The sequence below is a fragment of the Lipotes vexillifer genome, unplaced genomic scaffold (assembly GCF_000442215.2).
Source record: "Lipotes vexillifer unplaced genomic scaffold, Lipotes_vexillifer_v1.1 scaffold1038, whole genome shotgun sequence".
In the NCBI taxonomy this organism is placed as follows: domain Eukaryota; kingdom Metazoa; phylum Chordata; class Mammalia; order Artiodactyla; family Lipotidae; genus Lipotes; species Lipotes vexillifer.
The window spans coordinates 114,824-136,151 of record NW_006780148.1 but is presented as its reverse complement, the minus strand read 5'-3'; the positions used below and the strand labels follow the sequence as shown (position 1 = coordinate 136,151).

Below are 21,328 nucleotides of genomic sequence, written 5' to 3'. Positions count from 1 at the left end.
CCTCCCCTCTTCTCAGTCATCCTCAAGATTCAGAGAATGTAAAGGATTCAGCTTTAGCAATGGCTGGGGACACCCGCCCCAATACTGTTGTATTCCTAAATGCTATTTCATAAAATACATATTAATAAAACAGGAAAGAGAAACATCAAATGTTTTATTCTATATTTTCAATCCAGTAATATAAACAATATTTACATAGCATTACATTTAAGTATTTACACATTAACGTAGAAATGTTGCTTTGGGGGTTAATGACCATTATACCTGAAATAAGGTGACTTTCAAGTTCATGGTACACAATGAAAAGGATAATTAAAGAGCATATTGAAGAAAAATAATATCATGGAAAACTATTAGCTACATGGCTCAGGATTTACATTAATTATATTTTGGCTCCTCATATTTTTTTCCTTATTAAAAAAAAATACTAGCCTACTAACTTATGAAGCCTAAGTTTACTTTCAATAAATCACCTTGTTAACATAACTTACAGTTTGTTATTTACAATCTTTAAACATAATTGAAGAGCAAAGCTTTGGGAGTGCTCTTAAAATGTTAAGTAATGAATAAATGTATAAAAAACTATACTGAGGAAAATGTCACATATTACAGCTCAATAATGTAAATGATCTTAGAGATATAAACATACTTCATGGAAAGAGTATATTGACCTAATAATACAGGTATACAAAGGAATGACTATGTACCATTTCACGAGGTGCCTATTATTCCAATAGTGAATCAGTCCACTGCCAAACAGGGTGAACAATTAAAATGAGGCAAATTGATTCAGCCCATATACAATTTCAAATTTCTAAGTAAACTTGAAAATATTTTCAACATTTATTTAACCATAAAATATGTAAAACAAAATACTGAATTGAAAACTAGGCTTGAACTTGGAATCAAAATTCTTTTTCAGTGTGAGAAAATATAGGCAAATCTAGTTCATAAAATAATCTACAGAGACAAATGATGGGGACTGTTTTGAACATCATTAAAAAAATGTTATGCTGAAAGCAATATTTAGATTTTTTTTTGTCCCATTGTCAGAGCTATCTAGTCTATGAGCTGGTGAATTAAATACCATGCGTAATAGGAAAATAATATTTTCCACTGTATCACACTACATGTTCACAAAGCAAGTTATGTATCTACAAGTTATAAAAATAAATCTTTCTGTAGATTAAAAAACAAATAAAAATAGAATAATTTGTATTACAAGTTTTAAAAAATATGGCAAACTAACCTGATAATCATGACTTTGTTTTTGCCATGATTATAATTGTCTTTATCTATTCAATAAATTAAATCAGAAATCTTTGATCCACCAGTGTTTTGGATGCCAAATTCTTCTGTCCTACTGTATTACGAATAAATCTAAAAATCTGAAAAAAAGGTAAAACAATTCAGAAGGAAAAAAAATATATATAAAGGAAATTAATTGTACACATCAATTAAAATATCTCATTAAACTAGCTAATTCTCTCAATTATTTATTTTCATGTATCAGACATTTGAATTCCATGGCAATACACAAAATTATTTCAAGACTATTATCATCTTTCATAATACTGAAGCAGTGTGCGTCCCTATTCAGAATATATTTTTATAAATTAATAATACAAATCCCCTTATGTTCACAGGAATATACTTTTAAATATTTGGCAAGACAAGTCTCCTCTAGCTCTAAAAGCTATGGAAACGTCAAAGGAACTTGACGTTTGTTCTAATTCTATATCTCTATCAAATCTGTTCTAATTCTATATCTCTATCAAAAACTAATATATTATATCTTACTAACTCATATATTATATCTTACTAACTAATATATTATATCTTACTAACTCATATACTTCTTTGACACAGTGGGGAATATTTGGGTGTTATGAATACTAACATTTCTAGAACAAATTTGGTTTTTCTTGAAGTCTCCATTTCAGGCTCCACACCCATCCACACAATTGTTTTCTAATACAAGCAGATAGGGGATGTGTGAGAGTTACAAGTTAAAGTGGCTGAGGCTTGAGCTACATCTCAGAGCTTGCCTTTTTGTTACAGTAACATCTGGTGCACAGGGTGAATGGGACTCTAATTACTGCTCACTGCTGGCATGTAGGAGAGATGGGTAATTTAAATGTCTTCCTATTAGGTTCCTTTCACATTTGCTCAAGCAACTTATGCCTTCCCCAAGACCTCAGTACTTCACTGACCCTGAAGGTAAGTGTAGAATGAACCTCACTGAAATGTTTTTCCTTTTTCTGGCAGGGAGAATCGTATTCTAAATCTTTATAAATTCCTAGTGAGAGTATACATTGTTACTCTCTGCTATAAAAATAAATATCTACTTCTAACATACTTCTTTTAAATGAAACCCAGAAAAAATTCTTAAATTTACCTCTTGCTGTAGGTACGTAAGGAAGGATGCTAAAATAAAATTTTGGCAAGCCAAATCCACAACACAGAAGAACATCAGATCATAAATAAGAAGAGTGGCTTCATTTCCATAATACAGAACACTGCTGAAAGAATAACTTTCATCTATCAAAAAAAAGCAATTTATAAGACATAAATTAGAAATTTAAAAGTAGAATAAACCTGTGATAAATTTCTGGTGATAAAACTTGAATATTTAAAAACAACTAGTTACTATAATACTTCATGGCTATTTTATGTCAATTATACCTGAATTTAAAAAAAGAAAAACATACTTCATGGTTTACAAAAAATAATGGGTATTAAAATTTGCTAATCTAAAAGGTTAATCAAAGAACTTTGCTCATAAAAAGCAGTTTTATCATTTGCACCAAGGGTTGTAGTAGTTTAAGTATACAGTCAATATCTTTCAATGATCAGGTAATGAATATTCCTTCTCTATTTGTTTATATAACTAAAGGCTAAAGAATCTTAGAAAGATTCTGAGATAGATTAAGTTTAAAAAGCAAAACACACTTTTCTGTACAGCAGAGAATTAACACAGCATTGCATATCAACTATACTTCAATTAAAATAAATAAATAAAAAGCAAAACAAAACCAGCAAGGACTAGAATAGTGTGCTATAATTTATGTCTCAAGTAGTCCCCTAAGGTTCTTCTCTGAGACCTCTTCTCTTCTCACTCCCCAAGTAGGGGTTCATCCTTTTTGGGATGTGAACACCCTTTTAAGATTCTAATGAATCTTACAGACCCTTTCACGAGAGGAAGTGGGGGAAGTACACATATACGAATCTTGCACACAATTTCAGGGAGGTACAGAGAATCACTTCAGTGATTCAGCTGCCCATGGATACCCAGTTAGGACCTCTTGTTTTATACAAGAGGACATCTGGCTTGCTGTTAACATTCTTTTTTGATCAGGGAGTTAGTTATAGGAATATATTCAGTTTGTGAAAATTCACTGGCCATTAAGCTATATCCTTACAAGATATGCACTTCTGTACTATAGTTGTATACATATTTTAAAAAAATAAACAAGCCAGCAACATACACTCTTCGAGGGTGACCTTTCACTGCTATTGCTCCAGCAATGATCTCATTTGATGAGACTTCCCAGCTTACTGTGTGCCTTTACTTTCTCCTAAGATCCAGTCCCCCAGTTCCTTACATTTAATGGCTTAATGGACATCTCTTCCTAGATGTCCCAAAGGTACCTCAAGACACAACATATTCAAAACCAAATTCATCCTCTTTCCTTCAAAACCTGGTCCTCCATCTCTACTCCCTGTCTCAGAGAAGGGTGGCACCACCACCAACCACCTAGTCACACAGGAAATCTGGATGATTTTTGACTACTCTCTCTCTCCTACGTTCTTTTCCTTAACATCTCTGGCAATCTTTTCTTCTTCTTTATCCTCGTCACTACTGCCTTAGCTCATATTCTCCTAATTTCCCAATAGAGATGAAGAAGTTGTTGGTGATGACTGTATTATTATTATTATTAGAAACGGTAACATCATTTTTCTGAGTGCCTACCCATACCAGGTTCTTTACACAATGATTACACATGTGTAAACGCAACAACCTTTAGAAGGTTATACTTAATTTTATAGAGAGGGCATTAAAGTTCAGAAAGGGTAAACAACTTTCTCAAGTGCACAAAACTAGTAGTCAGATTTTGAACCCAAGACCAGAAAACTTTATTGTGAAAGCTATATTCTTAATGACTAAGTTATACTGACTAAGCTATATTCTTTAATATGAAAGCTATGTTCTTAATGACTAAGTTATATTGTTATAGTCTTATATCTGTTTAACTCAACCTATTCACTACTGCCAGAATAATTCTTCCAATTTATAAATCAGATATGCTGAAGGCTTTCTGATGATATCCATGTTCATTAGCAGTGGTTTCCAAATTGTTCTGATCATGTATCCTTATCAGAATAAAATGCTGAGCATGCATCCCATAATGGGCACAGTTTATTAATTACTACCACATATAATTTTTCCAAAATATAAATTAAGAATGATGGAATTGCAAATATACAAATAGACTTTTTAATATTTTCTGCTCACACCTCCATGGATCAACCTGCACACACCTTGTAGGACAAAATTTTTTTAAAAAATGTTTTTGGAAACAAGTGCTCTATAGGATAAAGCAAAACTCCTTAGGGTGTCAGACAAGGCCTTTGGGATTCAGTCTCTGCCCTCTTTATTGTTCATGCACTCTCTCTCACTGACCCACTTCATTCGAGGCTTTAATCATAAAGTTCCTAAGTGTATAATGCCCTTTCCCCCTTCTGTACAAATGTCTTCACCTCTCTTACCTGGACCCTCCTGTTTGACACCACCACCTTATTTTTTAAGACCTAGTTCAAACTTCACCATGTTGCCTCTCTGGCTTCACCCTGTATCTAGTTAGATTTTCTACTTTCCTTTCTGCACCCAGTGCAACCTGTATCTGCACAGACTTCTATCCCAGCATCACTCCACTCACCCATCACATGCCTACTTTCCACAGTCTACTAAACAAGATGCCCAAGGGAGGGACCATTAGTCTGTGTATCCCAGGACTGACACAATATGTGACATTCAATAACACAAGGGTAAGTGATATCTAGGCCAGGACACTGGTTATACCATTTCCATTCTTCCCAAGCCACACAAGAGGTTATCAGTCACATTGACAGTGACATATATACTTCCTTTTTAATGATAAAAAAACATGTTTAGTCACTATTCCTGTCACACAGATATGTGCAATTTTTAAGAAGTTGGATAAAATGAAAAATTAAATGTTAAAGATAAATCATGAACATTATTCTTAAGTGTTTCATAAGTGTGTCACTGAATGAACAGTCCAATAAAATCTGAACTTTATGTATTTGTTTTACTATCTCTTCCATGTCTACCACTGATTTTGTTTTGTTTTGTTTTGGCCGTGCTGTGTAGCATGTGGGATCTTAGTTCCTTGAACCAGGGATCGAACCCATGCCCCGTGCATTGGGAGTGTGGAGCCTTAACCATTGGACCACCAGGAAAGTCTTGTTTGATTTTGAAATTCAGCTTTTTTTTACTTTTTTGTAGAATAATTATCTTTTATATATTTGTTTCTTGCTATTGATACATGACATAATAAAATGGGACACAGAAAACTACTATAATTCCTTGAAGTTAACTAAGTTCATTATGTTTCCTATATAAAAGTATAAAATCAAAAGACAGGAACTACAAGCATGTTTTTTCAAACTTGGAAAATAATAATCAAGTTCAGCAAAGGCATTTGAAGGATACCATTGTAAAAGATGCTTTTTTCCATTGGTTCCATGAATTCCATTCCAAGAATTCTTTCAAGAAGCAATTTATCTTTTATAAAGTAGTCCATTTCCTTATGAACCTAATATAAAAAACGAGAGTCATTTCAAAAATTGCAGTGAAATGAATGCTTCCCAATTTTTGTAAAATCAGAAGGAGAGAAAAAGAAATATGAATACGACAGAGAAAATCTGTTCTTCAAAGACAATTTACTACGCTGGACTTTATAACAAAATACTCTTTAGGAATGTTTTAAATTTTAAATGCTATTAGTAGTACTTAGGACTAGATATACTGAAAATCAATTTATAACAAGCTTTTTAGGAATACAATCATAGCATATTTCTACAATAAATAATTGATAATATTTGTTAAGTAACAAAATTCCAGTACAGTCATATTTTAAGGTAATCATCATGCTAATAGGCAGGTAAAAATTTTTTCCTTTTACATAACTTAACTCCATCCCTAAGCCACAGTATTAGTTTTTACAGCAAAAACAAACAAACAAACAAAAAACCCCACAAGGCATAAGTCCACTGACTTGGTTGACTGAAGAAATAACTGACACTCCTCGTTAACTTTTTTAAAATTGCATTTTGATTCTAGCTTAAAAATAAATGATGATACATACATGATCGATGAAAGAGCCAAGAAATTTATTCATAGTATGATATGCTTTTATACTCTGCTCAAAAGTACTTCCTGATGAACTCAACAGTCTAGCAGGGCCATTTTTCTAACGTGAAAAAGAGACAAGGATAAATGCAACATGCCTTACATCCTTGGTATCTAAATAACATGAAATACTGACAAAATATATGTGAATTGTACTTTATACAAACCCTTGTTAGTGTCTCATGAATTCTGTCATACTGTTGTCTCATCTGGCTAGAAATAGCAATTTGAAAAGTTTGACCATCTGTATTGGGTATCAAACCTCTTTGGCTACACAAATTTTCCTGAAAAGTTAAAAAATTTAAATTCAGATAAAGATTATGTAAATTTTGCCTATCTTAAAAAGAAAATACAATATTTAACATTACAAGATTTGGAAGCCAACTGAAATTGTACTGAACTATTACATTTGAGACAATGAGAGTCCAACAGTATTCAAGGTTCCCACTCCCCTCTAGGTTTTACTAATTTCTATTTCATCATACTTCCTTGCAGGTGCTATATCATCTCCTTTACTCTGCCTACTTAAAAAAAACCTCATACTAAGTTCACTGTATATTGATATTTTTAGTTTTTTTTTTTTAAATGGCTTCAAATGCTTGGCTATTTATTTATGGCTGTGTTGGGTCCTCATTTCTGTGCGAGGGCTTCCTTCAGCTGTGGCAAGGGGGGGCCACTCTTCATCGCGGTGCGCGGGCCCCTCACTATCGCGGCCTCTCTCGTTGCAGAGCACAGGCTCCAGACGCGCAGGCTCAGTAGTTGTGGCTCACGGGCCCAGCCGCTCCGCGGCATGTGGGATCCTCCCAGACCAGGGCTCGAACCCGTGTCCCCTGCATTAGCAGGCAGACTCTCAACCACTGTGCCACCAGGGAAGCCCATTCTTAGCTTTTTCATAATTAATTTATTGCTCTTTAATAAATGACAAAAAGTCTAGTCTTAGAATTAACTACTTTTATAAATGGTCTTTTTTGATTTCTAAACACTTTAATATGCTTCCTTAATTAATTCCGATAAAAAAGGTAGTGATACATGACCCAATGGTTAATGTTATAGACCATATATCTATTTCGTCTTTTTTTAAATTTTATTATTATTATTATTTTTACATCTTTATCGGAGTATAAGTGCTTTACAGTGGTGTGTTAGTTTCTGCTTTATAACGAAGTGAATCAGTTATACTCAGGTCTCTTTGACACGACTTGAATCCTGAGAACCATATGCCTGTAACAGTTTGCCCTACCCCCGACCTAGCCAATTCTCATAGATGCTTTAGGATTCAGCATAAGTATTCTTGCCTCCATTCTCGATTTTATTTGCCTACCCTGGAGCTTAACATTCTCCTCCTTTATCTAAACCTAAGCTGGAAACATAATATAACACTTGGTTTTCTACTGACTTAAAGGCAGTCTATGTGTAGTGAATTTCTCTATTTAAAAAAAAAAAATTTTTTTCCTGATTAAAAAAGCACATGCTGCTACAGATAATTTATAAAATATGGAGAAATACAAAAGAAGAAAAAAAATCACCTATAATCTGAACACCAAGAGATACAGGTATTTTAAGGTATTTCATTTCCAGTTGTTGTCTAGGCATATACATATAGATGGCATAAAACTGGGATCGTACTGATTTCTTTTTCACTTAACATTATATCCTCAGCAACTCCCCATGTCATTAAATGTTCTATAAAACATGATTTTTAATGTTTACCTAGGGTTTCACTGTATAGGTAAACCAATTTACTTAATATTCTCCCATTTTTACATATTTTTTGCCCTTATAAATTAAGCCCTGTGATGAAGATCCTGAACCTAAGTAGTTTTTCACATTGCTAATTATTTCCTTGAGTTAGATTAACAGAATCAGTAAGTCAAAGATAATGAACTCTTTATTTTTTTTTAATTTTTGGCTGCATCAGGTCTTAGTTGCGGCACGCTGGCTCTTCCTTGTGGTGCATGGGCTTCTCTCCAGTTGTGGCGTGCGGGCTTCTCTCTAGTTGTGGCATGCAGGTTTTTCCTCTCTCTCGCTGTGGTGTGTGGGCTCCAGAGCACATGGGCTCTGTAGTTTGTGGCATGCGGGCTCTAGTTGAGGCACGCGAGCTCAGTAGTTGTGGCGTGTGGGCCCAGCTGTCCCACGACATGTGGGATCCTAGTTCCCCGACCAGGGACTGAACCCACGTCCCCTGCACTGTAAGGTGGATTCTGTACCACTGGACCACCAGGGAAGTCCCAAAGATAATGAATTCTTAAAAAGCTCTTGCCAAATGCTTTCCAGCAGGTTTGTAAAAATGTATTCTGAGACCAGTGCCCATTTCACCCTGTCCTTAATTCTACTAACTATTAGCTTTTTTAAAAAAAGTCTGGTAATTTGAAGAAAGTAAAAATGTTATTTTTACATTCATTTCTTTTATGATTTATGAGTTGAATATTTTTTAGACGTTTATTAGTCTCTTCTGTTTATTTACATATTTTAAAAAATCTTTTTGTCATATTTCCATGGGAGTTTTTTGTTTTGTTTTTGTTTTTTGGCCACGCTCTGCGGCATGCAGAATCTCAGTTCCCCAACCAGGGATTGAACCTGTGTCCCCTGCAGTGGAAGTGTGGAGTCTTAACCACTGGACCACCAGGGAAGTCCCTCCATTGAGGTTTTAACTTAATTTGCTTACTGATTTATATGACTTTCAATAGCTATCAATATGTTCGTCATATTTACTATGAGAATTTTACCCCATGTCTTTTATTAATATAATTGCTGTCTATACAAATGTTCTACATTAATAAAGTAAAATCAACAAATGTTACTTTTTTGATGCTTTCTGTATTTTATGCTTAGATTGTCATCTCCCAATCTGAAATATTCTTTTCTAGGTTTTCATAGTTTCATTTTTAAATTTAACCTTTCAGTCCAGGTATAATTTCTAATAGTTAACCAACTGATTCAGTTCAATGTATTAAACAAATTGTTCTTCTCTGAGATGTTGTTATCATCTATTAAGTTCTTGCAAGTCACAGGTATAGTCCCTTAATCAATAAATCCTCTTGGTTTTTCCTCTTAAGTACATATTTTTCTTTTTAAATTTTCTTATGGAAGTTTTCTAATATACATAGTAGAGAGAACAGTAAACCATCCATCACCCAACTTCAACAATTACCAACATTTTACCAATTTTCATCTATCCTCCCAACTTTTTTCTTTTAAAGCAAACCCCAGATACCATGTTAATTCATCTGCAAATACTTCTGTATGTATCTCTAACCAATAAGACGTTGAAAAAAAATGCCATTTTCACACCTAATAAAATTAATCTTTCCTTAATATAATTTAATATTTAGTCTATTAAATCTCCAAGATTTTTCCCAAAGATGTTTTTATAGTTGGTTTGTTTGAATCAGGATCCAATCAAAGTCTACACATTGTATTTGATTGTTTTTTTTTTCTTAAATTTCTCTTATATCTAACAGTCTTCTTCCACCACCACCACCACCACTTCTCCTTTTCTCTTCATGCCTTTGATTTGTTGGAGACACTGGGTCGTTTGTCCTGTGAGACATCCTAACATTTTGCATCTGGCTAATTGCTTCTTGTGGTATTATTTTGTCTCTATCCCCTCTATTTCCTGTAAACTGGTGGTTAGATCTAGAGGCTTGATTACATTCAGGTTCAATTTTCTTAGGCAAGAATATTTCATGGGTGATATTATGTACTTCCCTACTGCATCACAACAGGAAGTGCATAATGTCAGTTTTGCTAATTTTTACTTGTAGTAAGGTTGAGCCAGTGTGTTCAGATTATATCAACCTGATTCCTCATTATAAAGTTCCCTGTCATCCTTCACTTAATTTTTAGCATCCATTGATGATTGTAGCCTATAGGCATTAATCCATTAGTCATTACAAAATGGTGATTTTCTAACTTAGAATTCCTTTTACTTTCTTCCAACAGGAAGATCTTTCCCTCATGAATTATTTGGTTACTTTGAAATACAGTTCATAAAAGAACTGTAGGATGGAATTTGATTCATTCCCTTTCAGTGTTCAGGGTAATGAGTTGGTATCCTAGCAACTTTCAAAAGTAATCAATGAGGATTTTTTAAAAAGATTACTACAAATCCCAGATTAAGAGAAACCATCTCTCAACTTAAAAAACAAAAAGATATAAAATACATTCATACCGCTTCCCTTTTAAGATTCATATTCATTTCTTCCATATTAGTGTCAGCATGCCCATGTACTGATCTACCATGAATGTAATAACCAAAACATCTGTGGGATAACAGAAACACTGATATCTATCAAAAGAGAAGAAGAAGCAGTTAGCAACTCATCTGCAAAACAATAAAAATTAAGTTCTTAAAATTGCTTCCTTTCTCTCAAAATAATGAGGGTTGAATTCTTGGAAAACATATAAAGAGAATAATAAGATAATAAAGGATAATGAGGTTATTTTAAAAAGTAGATGCAAAGGAGACTGGAGACACTCCCAAGAAAGGAAGAAGCAGGGTTGATATATGAAAACTTTTCAGGGACTTCAGGCTGAGTCAACTGTTTGGTGGCATAAGCAATTCATAATTAAGAAACTGCAAATAAAGAAGGAAAAATTAAGACAGTAAATATTAACTTGTAGCTTGTTATAACCATCTCTGGAATTAACCACCAGTGGAAATCAGACTAAAAATACAATCATAGCAAATCACTTTTAAAGCCTCTCTTAGTGTACTCATGACCTTTAAAAAGGGAGAAATAACAGTTGCAAGATAAAGTCAGAAAGTACTTACATTGCTCATACAGCACAAATCAACAAACTGTCGAATTTTATCTTCTACAAATCTCTCATAAAAGACAGCAAAGAACACAATCTGAAACATTAAGCCAAGTTTATGTTTATTAGATTTTAGGATTTAATTTTCTTTTATAGCCACAGTATAGTGTCATAATAAAAAAGAAGTTCCAACCAAGAACATAGTGGCCAATAACAATTCCTGTGGGATAAAACCCTACTTATCATTTCTGATTCTTCTGTCAAAGGAAGAGTGCTTTGCAATTGTGTTAAGATTCACTGAGGGAGCTTATTTTGAATTTAAAAAACTTTTCTGTGTCATTAAAATAAGATAGGACAAACACAGGGGGAGGAAGTAAGGGGCTTTAAAAGCTTTAGGATAAACCAATGCATTAATGGCCAGATTTAGGTCTGGTTCTGCAATTCTGCTCATCTCCTAAATTCAAAAAGCCACTAGAAAAATTGCTGTTTTTCAAATTAATCTTCTCTGATAGAGTAGCACATAAAAAGCATATGTCAAGTATTCTGTTTTGACTACAGAAAATGTGTTAAACATTCAAATGGAATGGTTTCAAGTGTTTCCTTAGATAGATTTAATAACAATACTACAAAGGGAAGTTTTATAAATCACAAGAGAAAAGTTTACATTGTAGGCCTTCTTAGATACACTTCAGAGAAGGATAACATTTCCTAACCACCCAATTCAAAGCTGTTGCCTGCTGTCGCATTCCTAACTTCCACTCCCCTTACCTCCCCCTCTACTCACTATCTCATCTCCCTGTTGATGCCCTTCACAGCACTTGTCACAACTGTGACTTGTTCTTGTTACAGCATATCTCTGAGCTCAGCACAGTGCCTTGCACATAACATGTACTCAGATATGTAAATGAATATAGCAGGTGAACACTGAAAAGACTTTCCTAAATACTCTATGTACACATTTTAAAATTCCTTTAAATGACATGAAAAACAGTAACATTCAAAGTTTAAAAACTAAAAGATGCCACTTAAAAATTGAAGAAGCTGTGTTTGGGGAAATATAAGGAGTGAACAATAAAGCCTAATATTATGAGAATCAAGAAGATTTTGTATAGACAAATTTATGGAACTGTAATAGGCTAAAGGAACTTTTATGGATATTTTAGGAATAAACACTGATAGTTTGAGAATGTGACCATGGAGAGAAATACTTTCCTATCAAATGACAGCAAAGTGAGAAACAAAGAACGAGGTTAGACAGTAGTGCCCAAGACAGCTAGCTGCTGCCCGAACAGTCCTTTCCCTTCCCCTCAGTGACAGACCCCTTCTTTGAGGGGGTCTGCCCAGCTGACAGTGCAGTGAAGTGTGGCCATGTGACCAAGTTCTGACCAAGGAGATGTCAAAGACACTTCTGAAAGGGCTCTCAAAGAGGAGAGGGTGAGCGTCCATTGCACTCCCCTGATCGGCAGGCCCACCAATCTGCACACAGGACCAGACCCCGGCCCCTATGGTCCTTGAGTTGGGGCTGCCTTTGCCCCACTGCCCACCTCCTCATCCAGTCATGCTGGAGCATCTGAGCTCGCTGCCCACACAAAGGGATTACAAGGGCCAGAAGCTAGCTGAACAGGGGTTTCAGGGAATTATTCTTTTCTGCAATACTTGGATTTATCGATGAGTATGTGGCTGAACAGTCTGGGTGGACTACATAGTTATGGCAGGATTTGATTTTTCATGTTTGCTGACATTTTCCTTCATGGCCCATTTATCACTGACAACCCCTCAAGTGGTTTGAGACTTGCTCTGTTTGAGACTCCCGCACACAAGACAAGAAACCAGGGGAAAGAAAAATTAAGAGGCACGCTAAAAATAACTGATAGGGGTTTTCATGATTCAGCTTTACTACTTTACCTGCTTGTGTTTCATGTGAAATGAGCTAAATTGTTTTCATACGTAAAATGTGAGTTAAAAACCACCTATGCTCAGCTATATATAAATTTTGTTCTCTTTATATTTTACTTCTCAGTTGGGTTTTGATTTATAAAACTTTTAGACTTTCTCTTAATAATCTTCCTCTGAAATGCAGAACAGAAAACAACACAAGTATGCAAACTTTCTTGCAGGTCTACAAAATAAGGAAGAATAAATGCCTCATAAATGATAATACAATTTAACTACTACAGTTTCATAATTCATTATGAGTAGTTAAGCTGTTTTAATGTTTTCAGTTAAAACTCATAGTGAACAAATAAAGAGGAAAGGGTGAGGTCTTCTCCCCTGGCTCACCCCTGCAACTCCATCAGCCATTACGGACTGCGAGGTGACCTTAGAGGTGAAGTCCTGAGGGGCAGAGCAGAACACCAGGCATCTGGGCCTGACAGCAGCCACCCTGCTGGCCCTGCATTGCCGACCTCTGCTCTTCTTTCTCACGGGAGACAGAAAAGTCACTTTTATTTCAGCCACTGCTATTTGGGGTTTCTGTATTGTTGTACTCAACCAATACGAAAAGCTTCAGATGGCATTCCTTTAAATTCTCTACACCCAGATAAATCTGATCTATTCACAAAAATTTATATTGGTATATGTAAAAATAAATATTTTCTTACTATTATACTGATGATAAACATCAAACCCCATAATACGGTTGACAGACAGTAACTAGACTTATCATGGTGATCATTTTGAAATGTATAGAAATATCAAATCACTATGCTGTGTTCCAGGAACTAACATAGTGTTGTAGGTTAATTATACATCAAAAACAAACAGACAAATGAACAAATTCTTAGAAGAGATGAGGTTTTTTGTTACCAGAGGTGGGGGCTGGAGGGGGAAGTGGGGGAAACTGGATAAGGACAGTCAAAAGGCACAAACTTCCAGTTATAAGATAAATAAGTACTAAGGATGCAATGTGCAACATGATAAATTAACACTGTTTTAGGTTATACATAAAAGTTAAGAGAATAAATCCTAAGAGTTCTCATCACAAGGGAAAAATATTTTTCTTTTTATTTCTTTAATTTTGTATCTGTATGAGATGATGGATGTTCACTAAACTTATTGTGGTGATCATTTCATGATGTGTGTAAGTTAAATCATTATGCTGTACACCTTAAACTTATATAGTGTTGTATGTCAGTTAAATCTCAATAAAACCAAAAGGGAAAAAAATCAAACCCCATATTCTTTTAATCAAATTTTATTTCAAATCCTAATTTCTGTTTCTCTCTCTTTTCCAATTGTCAAACTATCCCTCACTAGCTCTATCCTATAGCTTCAAGTTTGAACAAGTCTCACCAACTAAAAATAAATGCAAATTTAAAGAGTCTATTCTTAAGTTACTGAACGACACCTGGGTCCAATTCTGTAGGAATTTTGGAATTTCAATCCCAAAGATCTTTTAAAATAAGCTTTTAAGGCAAATATTTGCTCTCCAGTTTACAGGAAGTTCAACCTATTCTTTCTAGAGGTCCCACCTTCATTTGCTTACTTAAAAGTTAGAGAGATATTAAACAGAAAGGCTTTTTCCACTCATGGGAGTGTCTGTAAGCAAGAGAAAGAAATGCAGAGATCAGAGTTAAGCGCTGTAGCTGCTGCTTCTTTCTTTTCTTCCTTCATTCTTTTTTTTAAAGCTTTAAGAAGATAAGGGAAGTAAGCACAGAAAAGATCCTCTGCTAGAGCCCTGGAACCTGAGAAGATTTATTTTTAGTTTCAGCTATTTCAATAAATATTTCAAAGAAGGTTTCAGAAGGGGTATGGTTTTTGAGAGGTTTAATGATATACAAATAAATGTAAACTATAAGTTGTATTTCAAAAGAAAAGAAAAGATTAAGGGTACCTCAGCAATTCCTATCATTATATATAAACTAAATCCTGTAACTAGAAAGCTGCAGACTCTGAAAGACCCTTCAGAGCCCCACTACTGAGAAGAAATGGACTCTGAAATCAGATTGCCTGGGTTCAAATTCCAGTTCTACCAATTTCTAATTGCATGACTTTAGGTAAATATTTAACCTTTCTGTGCCTCAGCATCCTCAGCTATAACATGAGGATACTAAAAGAATCTATCTCTGAGGGCTACTATAAAGATTAAGTAAGTTACTTTGTGTAATGCAGTTAATTAACAGTGCCTAGATTATCATACTATGTAAAAATTAGCTATTAGTTATTATTATTGTTGTTCTTGTCACCTTCTTTATACTATAGAAAGCATGTTGCGGTCAATATTTGAGAATTAGCATGTAAACAGAGTTAAAAATATAGAGAGGCAATGTTGCTTAAAAGAACAATCTCTTGTTACCTGTATAATTCCAATGACTAGCCAAAGAGCGGCAGACACCGCATATCTCAAAATGCGGCTATAAGGAGCTATGTAGCTAGGTGGGCTTCTGGAAAGACTAGAAGATGAGTCCATTAATGCTAAGTTCTTGAATCCCACAACCTGAAATAATAAGAAAAAATAATTTAAACAGACATAAAGAAAACTCCTCTAGTCTGAAAATGAGACCCTCCTCTCTACCCCTTACCTTGAAAAACTAAAGTATTCAAGTTTGTATAAATGGTAGAAAATCTAGATAAAAATAATTATCCAGTATTTTAATTACAAAGTATTTAATAAAAGTAGTTAGCTAGTTCATTTGGTATTCTCTTCAATATGACTAAAGGCCAAATATAACCTTATTATCATGTACACAGACAAAGCTCAAAAATTTCTGTCAAGAGAATAAAGCTTTCTTCAGTAAACTACCGATGAACAACCAGTATTTCATGAGTTTTAACATATGCCAGGAACTATGTAAAATACCTTTTATACTTTAAAACAGTATTTTCCAAAATGTCTTTTGAGGAAGATACCATTTTGATAAAAGGAAACCATGATCAAATAAGTTTAGATGGTATATTATACTCACCTCCATGCCTTCCACCCTCATAGAATAAAAGCTCTGGAAAGTTTTATGGTAAAGGAATCTACATGACTTTATTGAATCCAGTGTTTTCGAAACTTACTTCATTATAATACTTTTTCCTCACATAACACATTTTAAAGCTTTAAAAAACACTACTATAAATGAATTTTTGAGACAGTGTTCATACATCCTAGGGACACACACATTCCTCTAGGTTTAAAAAGGAAAGGAAGGAGAAAAGTGGGAAAGAAGGAAAAAGGAAGGAAGGCAGACAGACATATAAGTTAATAATTCATATGTAACCTTACTTAAGCAGCTAATTCTAGAGAAAACCTGTTACTCATACAGTTTCCATATTTCAGTCTCATATTCAGTACTGAATACTTCTTTAATAATTCTACTCAGACCCATGAAATAACTGTAAAGGGATCATAAGCATGTACCAATTCAGTGTGTCTTGTTAAGCTACAGCCCCAGCTCTTAAGACAGAACACAGTCCATAGTAGGTGTTCAATGATAATTTGTTAGAAAATTTCAACCTTCTAATAGTGGTTCTAACACAGGAGTGAGAATATGAATAATGGCGGGGGTGTTCTTAAAATACAGATACCTGAGCTCACCTCAGAGCTACGGAATTGAACATAATCTCGAGGGGTGAGGTAAGGCATAGGTATTCTGCAAAAGCTTCCTATGGGGTTCTGCTACAAAGCAGTGGTTTAAAAATCACTCCTTACCTATAGTAGACAAATTCAAAGAGACAGAAAGTAGAATGGTGGTTTCCAGGTGCTGGGGAGAGGGGAGAAGACGGAGCTGTTGTTTAATGGGTACAGAGTTTTAGTTTTGCAAGATGAACAGAATTCTAGAGATTACTGCACAACAATGGAAATGTACTTAACAGTACTGGACTGTATACTTAAAATGATTAAGATGGTAAATTTCATGTTATGTGTATTTTTTAATGGCTTGATTACAATATTTTAACCTTTAGAAAACTCTTCCACTGACATGAAAACTTAGCTGGAATTATATTAACATTTATGAGGTACCCATAAGTTGTATACAATTACATCAAACAGTTTATACCTCCAAAAGGAAGAGGACAGTAAGTACTTGAAAGAGTGGGTTAATTTTTCTCACAGTCTGAATTTCATTCCATTCATTTGCCACAAAATATGTTCTCCATATGCTTACGGGAACGGTAGCACTCCGAACACCACCCTCACCTGGTTGGGGAGATAAAATGAGTAAAAGTGTTTCACCTTCTTTGCTCTACAATGGTGGCAAAAGAATCTTGGTACAAATGGTTACTTTCATTACCTTCAACAGCTTTAAGAACCTTTCCTTTAGGTCGCTCCCAATCAATAAAGAATATGTCTATGGTAATCTGGGAGATGAGCTTATGCAAAAATTGCAGAGCCTGAGAATGACAAACAAAGCACCTTAAAGTTTCTGCATTAAGCCTGCTTATGAAACCAACAGTGATTCTTTAAGAATGTCCATCGACATATGAATGGATAAAGAAGATGTGGTACATATATACAATGGAATACTACCCAGCCATAAAAAAGAATGAAATAATGCCATTTGTGGCAACATGGATGCAACTAGAGATTATCATACTAAGTGAAGTAAGTCAGAAAGAGAAAGACAAATACCATACAATGTCACTTACATGTGGAATCTAAAATATGACACAAATGAACTTATCTATGAAAACAGAAACAGACTCACAGACATAGAGAACAGACTTGTGGTTGCCAAGGGGAGGGGGGCAGAGAGGGATGGACTGGCAGTTTGGGGTTAGTAGATGCAAACTATTATATACGGAGTGGATAAAGAAGATCCTAATGTATAGCACAGGGAACTATACTCAATATCCTGTGATAAACCATAATGGAAATATTAAAAAAGAGTGTCTCCATGTGTATAACTGAGTCACTTTGCTGCACAGCAGAGATTGGCACAACGTTGTAAACCAACTATACTTCAAAAAAAAAAAGAAACAAACATACTGTAATCACAAGAATATATAACTTTCACAAGTTACAAAGTCGTAATACCATTAGGGGATCAACAGAAGCTCACGAAATAACGGAATCGCCAAATTCACAGAATTTTTATATACATATTAATTCGACTTCCCTTTTTCTGTCTTTCTTTGAAATAGGGATGTGAAAGGAGACACACTACCTCCTCCTCATACAGGGATCTTGCATTAATTGTCTCTCTTTCCCAAGGTTTCCAAAAGCATACTTTGTTTTCTGGATCATCTAACTTCTTTGTAAGTAAAGTTATTTCCAACTATAATTTGCTTGTCCTAATTAAAGTTTTAGCATGCTCTCACTGTTGGTTTTTTCCCCCTATTTCTGGTATTTTCATTTACAGAATATGTTTAAACTAAGGCTTCTTCCTAGTAGGTACATTATTGATCAAACAAGGGATAAAAATCTAAGTATGGGATGATTCCTCTCTTCGTGGAGCTCACAGATCAGTGGGAACATCAGACACTTAAAAATCACAACACAATTGGATGAGATCTACCACAGAAGCATGTAAAGAGCTTCACATCCATCAACAGAACAATGAAGTAGGGAGGGGGGTTGCCATGGAAAGAGAAGAAAAGGAATATGGAGGCAGAGAACAAATGCTAAGAGTTCAGCACTTTATCCAGCATGGTACCTTTTACTCTCAATTAACAGGTTAAATTAAAAAATAAAAAAATATTTAAGGCAGATATTCAGAATAAGATATCTATTATAAATAAAAGTAGACTTTCTAGTAAAACAGAATTAATTCATGCTTTCTTCCAAAATTAAACTAAATTTTACACCAAAGATTTTGAAAGCAGTTTAATTTTAAAGACTTATATGCTTATTAGCAGGTCTTTTAAATTCAGTAACCCGTGCTTTGAGACTTACCTTCAGAGCAAAGGCACATCCCACATAAGTAACAAAACGTTCTTCCTGAGCCGGCATTGGTAGCAAAACAGAGACAGACTTCTGTGCCTATGATAAAAATTACGCTGCTAAATATGACCATACAAAGTTTTTACTAAACACAAGTTATAACCCAAAGAAAGCATAAAAGAGGAAGGTGGAGATGCACTCAATAAACACAGCACACTCAGGGAATGGTGAGTTTAGCACTGGCCCCAATACTCTTGATCAGAAATATCCTCCACTAAAGACAGTTCCTTTATAAAGAAAGCTTACAAGTTATTCAGGTATTGGCACTTAGGTTAAATTCAGAAAATCACTTACTTTGAAGAAAATAAGCCAGTAAAGACCTGTTCCCACAGTGATGATAAAGAAAACATTGGCCAGATCACCAGCATAGTAAACCAAAAATTTCATAACTGTCTGCAATTTAAAAAGAGAATTACAGCCATTATAGACACAATCTATTTATACTACTACTTTTAATAACATGTTATTTACCCAGTTTCTCAAGCTTGAAGCTTTGTGTCATGTATACGTGGATCAGTTAGAAAGACCAACTGCAGCCACTTCCTAGATACCTTTTGGGTCCTAATCTTTTGATCCATTCCCAATAGCCTGTCTTATTCAACCCTTCTCATCTTTCACCATCTAAGAAATTTAGAACCGCTTCCTAATTTTCTTCAAGTCTGGAATCCTTCTCTCCAATGTATCCTCTATACTACCATCAGAGTTGGCTTTCTAAAATGTAAATTGGATTGTGTTACTCCCCTTCTTAAAAATGTACAGTGACTCCTTATTAAAATATAAACTCCTGACTCACAAGGTCCTCCACAACCTAGACAAAAATTAAATATTTGGCCTCATCTGCCAGTTCCAACCACTTACTCAATAATTAACTACTCCACACTTTCATCTCAAATGTTTTGGGGAATGAAATGGGCATTGATTCTACAAATATTCTTCCCTTTTTCTCTCTGGCAAACTCTCGTGAGCTCTGAGGGCAGAGAGGATGTCTCTCTTTGCTCATTATCACAACCCCCCCAGTGCCTAGTAGAGCACCTGGCACTCAGGCAGTAGGCTGTCAGTGACTATTTGTGGAATGCACAGATAACCCAGCTTAAAGTTCACTTCTCTTGGAAGCCTTTCTTGACTATCCCAGACAGTAAATCAAGCCCCCCTCCTCTGATTCCTTGGCACATTGGCTCTGGAGTCAGGAAGACATCCCAGCACAAACAAATGTACTACGTGCCTTTCTCACGTTCTTTATCAGCGAAATGGAAATACCACCTATTACTTTGTTGCTATAAAAATTAAATGAATAGGGGCTTCCCTGGTGGCGCAGTGGTTGAGAGTCCGCCTGCCGATGCAGGGGACATGGGTTCGTGCCCTGGTCTGGGAAGATCGCACATGCCACGGAGCGGCTGGGCCTGTGAGCCATGGCCGTTAAGCCAGTGCGTCTGGAGCCTGTGCTCCGCAACGGAAGAGGCCACAACAGTGAGAGGCCCACGCACCGAAAAAAAAAAAAGTGCCTGGCACATAGTAAATATTCAAAAAATGATAGATAAAAATAAAAACAAACATAAAAAAGATTAATTGAGAAGAGAAACTATAAAGTTAATAGAAAAAAATATGGGCGAATACCTTTTTGATCTCGAGATAGGGGAGGCTTTCCTAAACAAGATCCTAAAAGCACATGCCATAATATGAAAACCTACTCAGATGTGACAATATTAAAATCAAGAGTTTCCGTTAAACAAAGTAACACATAGATAAAATAACACATGAATCACTCTTGGAGAATAAATTTCAACATCAAAAACCAAAAGTGGATTTATATTTAGAAAATACATAAAACTCCAAATAAATAAAATATAAAAACTTGTTTAAATAAACAAGAAAAACTGAAAACTTAATTAGAAAAATGGGCAAGGGATATAAACAGGAAGTTCACAGAAGGGGAAACGCAAATGATTAATAAAGCATATGAAGAGTAATCAGAGAAATGAAAATTAAATCAAGAATAACATACTACTTACCCCATCAAATTGGCAAAAAAATGGAAAGACTTGAAAAACAGCAAGTATTGGTGAGGATATGAGGAAACAAGAACAGCTCTGCTGTTGTGTGCAGACTGGCCCACAGCAACGTGGGAGGGAAATAAGCATACACCTCTCATAGTCATATACACCAGAGAAATTCAAGGCAACTTTTTTTTTTTTTTTTTTTTTTTTTTGTGGTGCGCAGGCCTCTCACTGTTGTGGCCTCTCCTGTTGCGGAGCACAGGCTCCGGATGT

At 35.0% G+C, this 21,328-nt stretch overlaps 1 protein-coding gene across 1 annotated transcript in view; it reads right to left on the bottom strand.

Annotated features, from left to right (window-relative positions):
• Window positions 1-819: 819 nt before the first annotated feature.
• TMEM67 (transmembrane protein 67) overlaps window positions 820-21,328 on the bottom strand; it is a 46,799-nt gene continuing 26,290 nt past the window's right edge. The window contains exons 17-28 of the mRNA XM_007453236.1: window positions 19,356-19,454; window positions 19,014-19,100; window positions 17,413-17,512; window positions 17,179-17,318; window positions 15,489-15,629; window positions 11,211-11,291; window positions 10,608-10,724; window positions 6,604-6,720; window positions 6,393-6,497; window positions 5,738-5,840; window positions 2,399-2,541; window positions 820-1,388 (exon numbers count right to left, since the gene is read on the bottom strand). Of these exons, the coding sequence (XP_007453298.1) occupies window positions 1,308-1,388; window positions 2,399-2,541; window positions 5,738-5,840; window positions 6,393-6,497; window positions 6,604-6,720; window positions 10,608-10,724; window positions 11,211-11,291; window positions 15,489-15,629; window positions 17,179-17,318; window positions 17,413-17,512; window positions 19,014-19,100; window positions 19,356-19,454 (1,314 nt within the window). The 3' untranslated portion in view covers window positions 820-1,307. The remainder of the gene's footprint in view (window positions 1,389-2,398; window positions 2,542-5,737; window positions 5,841-6,392; window positions 6,498-6,603; window positions 6,721-10,607; window positions 10,725-11,210; window positions 11,292-15,488; window positions 15,630-17,178; window positions 17,319-17,412; window positions 17,513-19,013; window positions 19,101-19,355; window positions 19,455-21,328) is intronic.